This window comes from Lotus japonicus, chromosome 2, assembly GCF_012489685.1.
Source record: "Lotus japonicus ecotype B-129 chromosome 2, LjGifu_v1.2".
Lineage (NCBI taxonomy): Eukaryota > Viridiplantae > Streptophyta > Magnoliopsida > Fabales > Fabaceae > Lotus > Lotus japonicus.
In genome coordinates this window covers 35,047,833-35,060,342 of record NC_080042.1, presented here as the reverse complement: position 1 = coordinate 35,060,342, position 12,510 = coordinate 35,047,833, and the positions used below count along the sequence as shown (strand labels likewise).

Sequence of the window (12,510 nt, the reverse complement as noted above, 5' to 3'; positions counted from 1 at the left end):
AAAGCATTCATATAAAGATTTAGCTTTAGACACAGAAGGCTCATTTCTAATTGGTTTAGAATAGCCAATGCCATGCATTCCATTTCTGCTTACACCATAGATCATTGAAGCCATTAAGCTTCTATCTACGCTTTTAGCCAGGAATCTTTGAAAAGATTTTTCATACTTAGATTCATGCTTACTATCAGAGGCATCGCAGGCAATAACTTCTTCTAACTTAGCAATTTGATTCTTAAGCACAGAGTTAGAGTTAACCAAAGCATGATTATCATTTTTCAAATCATATATGATTTTCTCATGTTCAGAAGGAGTTTTAGAAACAGCAGATAAGTTCTTTTTCAGCTTCTTATGCTTAGACAACAAGGAGTTATACTTATCCATGATATCAGACAAAGCATGTTTCAGTTCAGAGGTAGAGAAGGAAGCAAATACCTCATGTTCATCGTCAGAGTCTGGATCTCCTTCTGATTCTGAGTCAGAGTCAACAGCTTCCTTTGACTCTGCTCCTTTGTCTTTGACAATGGCCATGAGTCCTTGGACTTCACCATCAGAGTCAACATCCTCTGACTCTGATTCATCGAATGTCACCATCAGACTCTTCTTGGTCTTGAAGTGCTTCTTTGGCTTCTTGTCCTTCTTCAATTTTGGACAGTCACTTTTGTAGTGCCCTGATTCTTTGCACTCAAAGCAAGTGACTTCCTTGATTGATGACTTCTTCTGACCTGAGGATTCAGACTTTCCTCTTGCCTTTCCAGAGCCTTTGAACTTGCTCTGCCTGTGCTTCCAGATGCGGTTGAGTCTCTTGGAGATCAGAGTCAGCTCATCTTCATCAGAATCTTCTGATGCTTCTTCAGATTCTTCTTCTTCAGCTTGAAGAGCCTTTGACTTCTCAACTTTAGCCTTTTCAGATTTGGATTTCAAGGCTATGGATTTTTTTCTCAGATCTTGCATCTCTGAGCGCTTCAGCTCATGGCATTTCAAAATGCTGATGAGTTCTTCTAAACTCATATTCTCAACGTCTCTCGTGAGCTCTATTGAAGTCACCAAAGGCATCCAACTTTCAGGAAGACACCTGATGACCCTTATGACATGATCTTTTGTTGTGTAGCTCTTGTTGAGAGGATGTATGCCAGCTACAAGCAGTTGAAATCTGGAGAACATTTCTTCAATGGACTCATTTGGCTCCATGATGAAGGATTCATACTTTTGGATCAAAGACAATGCCTTTGATTCTTTGACTTTCTTGTTTCCTTCATGAGACATCTTCAGAGAATCAAAAATGCCTTTAGCAAACTCACGATCTGTAATCTTCTGGTACTCCTCATAGGAAATAGCACTTAGAAGAATTGCTCTTGCTTTGTGATGTTGTGAGTACAGCTTCTTTTGATCTGCAGTCATCTCTGACCTTGGGATCTTCTTGCCATCTGCATCAACTGGACGCTCGTAGCCATCCACAATAATATCCCAGAGATCTGCATCGAAACCCAGAAAGAAACTTTCCAGTCTATCTTTCCAATATTCGAACCTTTGACCGTCGAACATGGGAGGCTTTGCATTGTAACCATCTCTTTGAGTTTCACTAGTGGTGGCAGCCATTGTTTTTCACACCGGCCCGGATCACTGAACACTGTTAGGTGTGGTAATCAGAACTTGCGCTCTGATACCAATTGAAGGTATGAAAAACGGTAGAAAGGGGGGGGTTTGAATAACGTTTTCAATACAAAACTACCACCTTAAAGATTTTGACAAATCTTTCGAGAACTTAAGTGCAAAAGATAAGAGATAGAAAAGCACACAAGGATTTTATCCTGGTTCACTTGATAAATCACTCAAGCTACTCCAGTCCACCCGTTAAGGTGATTTCTTCCTTCTTAGAATGAAGGCAATCCACTAATCAGGTAAGAGTTACAACTGCACTTGAAACCTACAAGTGACTAACAATTACACTGACTTAGCTCACACTAAGATTCACTCTCTTAGTCTTCTCTAGGATCCGATCAAACTTGATCTCCTAAAGGACTTACCACTAAGATTCACTCTCTTAGTCTTCTTTAGGATCCGATCAACCTTGATCTCCTAAAGGAACTAAACAAACTGTTTATCAAAGAAATGTTTACAAGAGATTTGCTTCTAAAAAGCTGGTAGTAAACACTATGAATTTCAGATGAAAGAAAGCTTAGAATATTTTGAATATCTTGCGCGTGTGTTACTTCTTGTATTCTCTCAGCCGCTTCTTTCAATCTTCAGCCTCTATATATACTCCAAGGATTAGGGTTGAGCGTTGCATGGGAAATGCTACCGTTGGAGGGCAGTTCTGGAAAATCCAGCTTCTACTGTGGCTGAGAACGTTAGGTAGGTCGTCAGGAAGGTACACTTGCTTTTGTACTTGGATAGCGACTTGACCTTTTAACCTAGGAGACTTCTGATCAGGGGAATACTTCATATTGGAACTTGTGAAGCCGGTTGATCAGAGTCAGAGGGAAAGCACAGATCCTCTGACCATTGTATCTTCTGATTCTGAACTCAGAGGGAAGAACATGGCCTTCAGAGTTTCTTGCTTCTGGACTTCAGAGTTTCCACTATTCAGCTTCTGGATCTTCAGAGTCTTCTACACCATCAGAACATCTGAACCTTCAGTGTTTCTTGGCTATCAGAACTTCTGGATCTTCAGAGCTTCTAGCGACTGAGTCCTCATCAGAGTTTGTATAGCTTCAGAACTTCTGAAGCTTTTCCACTGTTCATACTGAACATGGTGAATGCGAAAGCGTTGCTTGGGTTACCCTTTATACACAGTGCTTCTGATTTGTGTGAGATTGAATTGAGGTCAGAGCCTGTAAATAGCACACTCAGAAAAACACGTTAGAGTACCACAATTGTTCATATCAAAAGGTTAACTTGTAATCATCAAAACATGAGTTGTACTACTAGATCAAAACTTGATCTTACATACAGTCCAGAGTTTGTAGCAAAACACTGGTCATGGAAAAAATACCCGAAGGTTCTTATTTTTCTAAAGATTTTGAATTTTGCTTAAACAGTGCTCTAGGAGCGGAAATAGCCTTTTTCGGACACTCTCGACCTTAGCCGAGTGTAGAAATGACTCGAGCTATCACTTAACTTGACTATAGTACTATCCTTAGTCATTTCCTGAACTTTCTTCTTCATTAAGTTATCCAAAACAACAAACACTTGTTCAGGTTCCTTTCACGATACACTGAAACCTAGGTGTGAATAGGAGATTAACTTATTTAATATAATCTATATCAAAAACCTTGGGTCTTACATTTTTTTCTTCTTCTAGGTTCACAAAGAGAAATGAGGGTGAAGGAGAGAATGCAGATGAAGATGAAGATTGAAGAAGCACGGGGAGAATAAGATGAAACGTGAGATGAAAATAAGGATTATTGGTTTTAATTAATTAATTTCCATTTTTAATTAGGTAATTGTTATCCTCATCCCCCCCCCCCCTCTTATCTAATTCTACCTCCCCTTCTTATTCGAAACCTGAAAACACCCTTAATCTTTTTTTTCGATCGCACTTTAAAGCGTTATCCTCGCAATTAAAAGTGCGCATCTTACACACTTTAAAGTGCGTAGTGACACCGACCACTTTGACTGCAGGTGATGCACATTCTAAAACTTCCACTTTCCCAAACTCCATATTTCCAATTAAAGCACATGTTACACAAGCTTTTGACATTAATTACAATGTTGAAATCGTTAATTCCTATGACAATTTTAGATTCTATAAATAGCCCCTTTTCACACAATTCTTCATCGATTCTTTCTCCATTTATACCTTTATGCATTCTTCCTTGGTACCTTCTTCCTTTTGCTCAGATGATTGGTGATCTCTGCATTTCATTACCAATATTAGCTACTTTGTGTGTTTTCAATTTGCCTATTCAGATTCAGAACAACAAAGCAGCTAAAGTGGGTGTCAAACGCATTGTCGTGGTGCGTGTCAAAGTATTTTTGCTGTTAAGTGCAGTACAAGGTGTTGAACACCAGGATCGTTCTCACAAGGACTCGATGAAGTATTAATTGAGATTAGAATAAAACAAAAGCAAATAAAACAAGGGGGTTATGATTGAAAGGTAACAAAGCAATAATGAATTAAATTAGGTTTAGAAGAGAGAAAATATTAGTCATCGGATTATAACATTCAAGTGCAACAAACCTTCATTGGTTATACAAGATTAATTCCTACTTATTGTTTCCCTAATTCGTTAGAATTAATTAACTAAGCGAAAATCAATTCACAGTTTCAAGAACTAAGCGATCAAGAAATAGTTACGAACTAACATGAACTAAGCGATCATGCATCAACTCTTATTTCTAAAATAACGGAATTAAGCAAACCCTAGATCAGAAACAAAGATGAAGAATATTAGATTAATAAAGAACGAACTTGCATTAAGAACAAAACCTCAAGTTTGCAAACACAGGAATATTAAATATCCTAAGACTAACTAAGGAGTTTAGCAACTCATACTAGAAAAGAGGGAGAGATAGGAGGTGAGGTGAGGTGTGGTGTGGTGAGATGATGTGAGGTGAGGTAACAAGAGCCTCAACTAGCCTATTTATACTAATATATAAACTTGTCCATAAAGTAACAATCTTTATTATCTAAATCTTCACAAAATCGGGCCCACAGAAAGGAATAAGCTGCTGAAGACTTAGGCATTCACGGGTCACACAAGAAGTCTGAATCTTCAGTCAAAGTAAACATAAGAGTTGTAGCTCTCTAAGTCAACTTCGCGAACCTTCAATTGGATCCTAATTTGGAGTTCTATAGCCCAAGATATGATCATTTTAGTCCAGACTGTTCCAGACTCGCAGGATTGGTGACAACAACTTTGAAAGGAAATTATGACCAAGCTAGAGACATTTTATGCAATATTTCTGAACATGAAAGTTGTATATCTTTCTTCTAGATTTCCAACGATATATTACATTCCTTACTCGGATCACTCTAGCTCCAAATTCAACTTGTTTTAGCAAAACAGTCACAGAAACTAAAACTGTAGAATTCAGCACTTTTCCATGAATAATCCAAATAAGCACTAATGGCTAGTACATGGCTAACTCATAAAAAATAAGCACAAAAATGTATATAATGAAGTTTAGAAAGACACACATAAATTGCATCAATTATGCGCTTATCAAATTCCCCCACACTTGGACATTTGCACTCCCGGACAAAACTTAACTTCTAAGAAGAATCAGAAAATCGTGTATGAAAACAAGCACTTCATAAACATAAAGACTCAGCACACACTTACCTTTTAGAAGTAGTAATTCGGATTTATGAGCAAGAAAACAACCACCTCACTTTCCACAGAGATTAGACAAACAAAAACTCAATCACCTACATTCCAAGCCAACAAGAATTTCAATTTGAACATCAAAGTTGGACGCAAGTGTTATTCCCTCTACTCTCAAGTGTTTGTTTTTGTGCTTAATCATGCTTAAGCAACTCTCATCATCTCATGAAAACATGCATCTATCATAGGCTTGACAAGATTTTAACACACCATTTAAATTGAACAAATGCATACAAAAATCAACGGACTTTTGAAGGCTGTAATGAAGTTAAGGTCAAGGAAGAATTTATGAAGATATTCAAAGTTAAAACCTTAGGAAAAATAAGAGGAATGAGGAAAAATTCAAATTAAATTTAATCACAACCCTAAGAATTAGCACATTCTTCCTTTTTACAACTTCTTTTTTACAATTTCCACTTTCTTTTCTTTTGCAATGAGTATCTTCCTTCACTTTGTAACTTCTTTTTTTTCTTTTTTCTTTTTTACATTGTTTTTTTTTTTCAGTATTTGTTTTCCAGCTTTGTCATCATTTTTTTTTTCAAGCTTGCTTACAATTTGTCTACAAGGAAAGTACCTCTTTAGAGCAACTTAGACCCTGCATTCGAAGGTGGAGAAGGAGAAGCAGAAAAAGAAGAAGGAGGTGGAAGTGGAGGTGGAGGTGTGAGGTTATGAAATGGATGCGTGGTGGGTTAGGAAAATTTTGAAATGAAAGGTGGGGGGTGGTGGTTATCTGAGGTTATGGGAATTTTTTTTTAAAGGGGTATTCTAATATTTTTTTCACTTTTAGGGGGTGGAACTAGATGAGAGGGGGTGAGAATAACAATAACCATTAAATTATTAATTAATAATTAATAATTTACTATTTTAAATTATTATTTGTAGAAGTTAAAATTAAAAAAAAAATCTATGTTAGTAAAAAACGTTAATTTTTTGACGGAATAGTGAAGAGAGGGGGGGACCAAAAGTATTAACTGAGGTTAACGACGGGGAGGCAAAATGAGATTCTTGAAGTTTAGGGACCCCGACGACATATATAGCTTCGTGGGGATCAAAAGTGCGATGGAGGTGGAGGAGGAGGAGGAGGCGGGAGGTTATGAAATGGATGTGTGGTGGGGGTAGTGGGTTAGGGAAATTTTGAAATGAAAGGTGGGGGGTGGTGGTTATCTGAGGTTGGGAAGTTTTTTTTTTTAGAGGGATATTTTAATTTTTTTTCACTTTTAGGGGGTGGAACTAGATGAGAAGGGGTGAGAATAACAATTACCATTAAATTATTAATCATAGAAGTTGAAATTAAAAGAAGCCATGTTAGTCAAAAACGTTAATTTTCTGACGAAATAGTGAAGAAGGGGCGAAAAGTATTAACGGAGGTTAATATCGGGGCGGCAAAATGAGATTCTTGAAGTTTAGGGATCCCGATGACACATATAGCTTTCGTGGGGATCAAAAATGCGATTAAACCTTTTGTTTTATATAATCTCTTGTTCATTCCCATCCCATGTATTCTGCTGCTGTTTGGGACTCTTGGCTTTCCCTTTAAGCTTTTATTAGAACATATTTTTATCAATCATATAAAATTTAAACATGTTTCACCTAACGTGTGCAAATCAATTTTTCTATTTACCATCATGATCACAACCATCATAATCACTTCTGATATTTCAAGATTAAAATTTTCTCTCTTTTCTAGGGACCATGTTGCGTTTGTCGTCTGAGTCCGAACTCTAGACCTCTTTACAAGTAAATTTCACTCCTTGCTCCTACGTCTATAAGGGAAGAATTTTAAGTTTAACTTTCACCGCACCTGGATCGAACAAGATTGTCTTAATAAAGGTTATATGTAATCAAAGCTGAATTGAATTTTCATTCTATAAAATTCTCCTCCTCTTAGGCAGGTCTTGAAAATGAAAATCATTTTCACAAAATGAAATCAGAAAATGAAAACAGAAAATGTTTTCTCAAACTAAACAGGCCCTAATTTGTTAAACCAAATTCAAATTGTTTAACACGATGCAGTATTCCCCAAATAGTAGCTTTTACACGATGCAATATTCCCCAGACATGTATCAATAGGAGCACAAGGGGTGCCAACTACAAAGAAGCAGCTCAATTCTAAGTAAGAAATTAAAGAGAACATGAAAGAACAGAGCAAACAGCAAACAGATAATTAGAGATATGAAGCAGCAATAAGTCCCTCAATAACACCAGTGAAATTCATTCAGATGGGGTACCAACTACCAAGTAGCAGCTCAAACCTAAGCAAAAGAAAGGCGATTATTGGTAAAAGTCGCGCCAAACAGTAATAGTTACAAATTCCGACATACAAAAACCACTTCCTGGACAGTACCCAAGGACTTGAAAGGTCAAAAAAAACGCCCAAAAGGTACATTTTAACATTATGCAATAAAAAAGAAACTGTAAACTCATCCCACCAGGATGCAAAACCATCACAAAAAATTGTAATCAGGACAAAGCCATCATTTTCAAGTTTCAACCAATTAACAACTTGTTTTCCTCCAAGAAAGTGTAAGTGGGAACCTCCAGATTGTATGGTGCTGGTCCTTTCCTAATTCTGCCAGAAATATCATAATGGGAACCGTGGCATGGGCAAAACCATCCACCATAGTCACCAGCATTTGGCAATGGAATGCAACCCAGATGTGTGCAGACCCCAATCACAACGAGCCATTCTGGGTTCTTGACTCTATCGGAATCCTGTTGTGGATCACGAAGGGATCCAACATCAACACTATTTGCCAGGTTAATATCATCCTCTGTTCGCCGCCTGATGAATACCGGCTTTCCACGCCACTTAACAGTCACTGTAGTGCCGGGCTCAATGCTGGAGAGATCGACCTCAAGCGAAGCAAGAGCAAGAACATCCTTACTAGCAGACATGCTAAGCACAAACTTGAGTACAAGGAGACGGACCAGAGAGGCATAAACAAACCTGCCACCTGTAAGGACAAAGTAGGCGAATGCCTTCTTGTTTGGGTCACCTGGGGGAAATCGTTCATGGTTGTGCTCATCATAAAGAATCTTAGCACTAGGGTTCTTGACAGCAGCAATGGTTGCGGGAATCTCAGGAAATATGCTGTTTTCTCTTGTATCGATCACTGATTCATTAGCAAAACCTGGACGAAATAAAGTTACATCAATCACTAGAGTTTCCTTTAGTTCGATGAATAATAATCAAATAAAACAATATAAATTACTGAAGAAAATGCTTTAACCTTTTTGAATAACCAAAAGAATAGGCACAATCAAAAACTACAAACTAAACCGCTAGAATAAAATAATTTGCAAATATGATTGATTCACCAACAGTGAAGAAAAGCACCTTACAACAGTAGCAAACACAGAAACCTAAATAGATGTGTTCAGTTTCAGCCTACATTCAAATAAATTCAATATGAAAAAGAATAAAAGAAAGAAGAACTGGTTATTGAATTGAGATTCGAATCTTGAATCAGAAGTCATGAATCAAATCTTTTTATGTATTGTAAGATACATGATACAGAAAAATCAAGTAATAAATTGAAACATAAGATGATATAATATATAATAAACCTCAAAATAATCTTGGATTCAAGCATCAAATCAAGTTAGAAGAAAAATAGTGAATGCTTGCACAAAGTTCAAGTATTCAACCCCTTAAAAAAAACATCAATAAGATAACAAAATCCAAATTACTTTCCTACTTCCTATACTTGGATCCTAGTAAATAATCATAACCTAACGAATTGAGTCACTCATCATCCTCAAGGTCAACACTAGAATGTAGCAATAACAAAAAATGCACAACTACAGTAAACAAATATAACAGCAGGAAAGGCGTTAATAGATGGTGTTGAGAAGTACAAGGGGACAAGAACCGATAAAACAAAGGAGACGCATTTCTTTGGTAAGCCTGAAATGTCAAATGAATCGATGGTAGTGAGGACCAAATTAGGGTTTGATTTTCATGAAAGTGTGATGTGGGCCTTTTGGAGGAATATTAGTAGGATTTTGTGGCCTATTTTGTTAAAAACTTTAAAAAGTCAGCCCAAAAAGCACCAAAACTGATACAGATCATGCAACCAGACTCGACTGAAGTGAAACATGCACACAAATTTGAATTGTAAGATTCAACGGCGAATTGTAAGATTTGGCTTCGACTTGGAGATACAGAATGATATTCAGTTTCATTTTAGATTCACAGTACACTCTACGTATCGCTGCCTCAAGAATTTGTATCGTATCAAGATACATATCATAAGATACTAATAACTATGAGCAAAACTATGAACTCTGGATTCATAGCTTATTCAAATCACTGCAACCTTTTTATCTCTTTATTTCCTTTTAAGCAAAACAAATCTTAACTATTTACAGAAATTTAAATTAAACCAACAAAAGGAAAAAGAAAAAGCAACTCCCTAAATGACAGTATTTCAAAAGATTACACATCTTGATTTCATTTTAGTTATAGCAATTTTGAAGACTTAAAAGGGAAGAAAAAGAAAGGGGAGAACTGGTTCTATAGATAAATCCGTAAATCTTATCATACCTCAGTTAAAGAGGGCCCAATCTATTAGTTAGTAGGAAAATAAGTTAATTTAGCAAATTAGAGGAGAAAAGGAAGGACATAAATAATAAGGATAGAGATCAGTCATTGGATTTTTGGGGTGGTATTGTGGTAATTGGGCGGTTGACTCTAAGTAATTGGGCAAGGGAGAGATTTCTCCATACAATTTGTTCATATCTCTTAGGATCTAAATATTAAGGATTTAATTTATTTTAATTTAGGATTCAATCTTTTGTTTTAGGAACTAATATTGTATTTTAGGATGTTATCTTTTATTTTGGTTAGGATATCTTTATTATTTCCTAGAGGTTATGTTATCTTATTAGGATTAGTTTATTATAAATAGGAGTACCCTCCTAAGGTTAAGCGATTGTCGAACCTATTGTCTTAGCATCGTGCAGGACATTTGTACTACAGGGAACCTGAATTACAGTTCTGATCAATAATAACAATTCCCTTTTTCTGATCTTCCAAAACCATCCTTTATAAACTTTAACTAACAGACTGAGTAGGTAATTTTTCTGGAGGATTATAAACATCTGAACAAACAGAAAGAAAATCGCCACTCAAATCTGCATTTTCTTTCATTGTCTTCTCTTCATTTCCTTCCCTTCCCCCCCCCCCCCCCAACATCCAAACACACTCTAAAAACCCTTAAGATAAATCCGTAAATCTTATCATACCTCAGTTAAAGAGGGCCCAATCTATTAGTTAGTAGGAAAATAAGTTAATTTAGCAAATTAGAGGAGAAAAGGAAGGACATAAATAATAAGGATAGAGATCAGTCATTGGATTTTTGGGGTGGTATTGTGGTAATTGGGCGGTTGACTCTAAGTAATTGGGCAAGGGAGAGATTTCTCCATACAATTTGTTCATATCTCTTAGGATCTAAATATTAAGCATTTAATTTATTTTAATTTAGGATTCAATCTTTTGTTTTAGGAACTAATATTGTATTTTAGGATGTTATCTTTTATTTTGGTTAGGATATCTTTATTATTTCCTAGAGGTTATGTTATCTTATTAGGATTAGTTTATTATAAATAGGAGTACCCTCCTAAGGTTAAGCGATTGTCGAACCTATTGTCTTAGCATCGTGCAGGACATTTGTACTACAGGGAACCTGAATTACAGTTCTGATCAATAATAACTATTCCCTTTTTCTGATCTTCCAAAACCATCCTTTATAAACTTTAACTAACAGACTGAGTAGGTAATTTTTCTGGAGGATTATAAACATCTGAACAAACAGAAAGAAAATCGCCACTCAAATCTGCATTTTCTTTCATTGTCTTCTCTTCATTTCCTTCCCTTCCCCCCCCCCCCCCCCAACATCCAAACACACTCTAAAAACCCTTAAGTAACTTACATTATCAGTAAAAAAGAGAGGTGGAAATCATTAACTATAAAGACCTACCACTTTCACTCGCACCTAACTAATAATCAGTTTACAACAAATTCCTGTCTGTTTTCACAAACAAAATCAAACGAGTTTCACATCATCAGAACGGGCACCGATACTACAGCTACAGCGCGCCGCACACCTTACATTCCACTACAAAATAGTTTACCATTAACTATACTATAACTCTTTTCCAATAAGCAGTTCCATAAGGAAGATGGCACAAGACACACAAAACCAAGTTTCATTTAAAGAGAAAGAACATGAATTCCCAATCCTAGAAATCAGCAACAAACGAATCAACTTACAATGATTCCAAAGCATGACATAGTGATGATCAGCTTCTATGAGCATATACTGATAGGAAGGGGCAAAAAGGTAAAATACCAACCTCTGAAGGGAAGAAGGAAATGAGAGCCTGGGTCGGATCTGTGGCTATCGACGACGGAGTTACGAGAGAGGCAGGCGGAGGCGGCGGCGTGGCTGGGACTCCACGGAGACGAGGAGAGAGAAGAAAGCCTCCTAGCAGCAACCCTCAACATCTTGTTTTGCCCTTTTTGTCCCCCTTCTCTTTCTTTTTATTTGGCAGAAAAATGGAGCTGAAAATATGAATGAATGGTGTGTTTTGTTGTTGTGATGCAGCTTTTCGAGAGGAGAAATAGGGAGAATATGGTGGAAACTTTGAAGAGAGAAGAGGGAGTGGAATATGTATATCTCTCAACGTGGCTCCTCCCAAAACTAGTAAAACAGGGGCAATCCGGCCCGTCAAGCTGGGCCATCATTTTGTTAGAAAATGGACCCAGATAACTCGGTCAACCTAGTCTCATCTTATTTATCATTGACAAAAAAAAAAATCTCCACTCATCAGTTAGAGCTGGGTAAGAAGCCCTGCAGACTAGCGCAAGTTATAGTTTGGAAAACATAGGACCGCTTAAGTGCGGGCTTACACGGGGCGGGCCTACAAAGGCGAACAAAGGGGGTAAGAGAGACTAAAGTTTACGGGTCATTTCATGAGATTACAGACTAGCATAGACTATAGCCCAGAAAACAAAGGACCGCTTAACTATGGGGCAGGCCTGCCCACGTACCGAGCTCTACTCATCTAATATCTAATATAATAATATTTGTGGCTTATGAAATCATGCAAACTAAAAAACAAGACTTAAAACATTTTGATTGCAGTTTTTTATAACTTTTTTTAGGAAAAAAAATGAATT

The 12,510-nt window shown here is 36.9% G+C and overlaps 1 protein-coding gene across 1 annotated transcript; it reads right to left on the bottom strand.

Annotated features, from left to right (window-relative positions):
* Window positions 1–7,513: 7,513 nt before the first annotated feature.
* LOC130737947 (cytochrome b-c1 complex subunit Rieske-4, mitochondrial-like) lies at window positions 7,514–12,007 on the bottom strand. The gene is made up of 2 exons (XM_057589824.1): window positions 11,685–12,007; window positions 7,514–8,458 (listed from the first exon to the last, which is right to left on the bottom strand). Exons 1-2 carry the CDS (start codon window positions 11,833–11,835, stop codon window positions 7,815–7,817), a joined length of 795 nt encoding a protein of 264 aa, XP_057445807.1. The 5' UTR covers window positions 11,836–12,007; the 3' UTR covers window positions 7,514–7,814.
* Window positions 12,008–12,510: the final 503 nt, after the last annotated feature.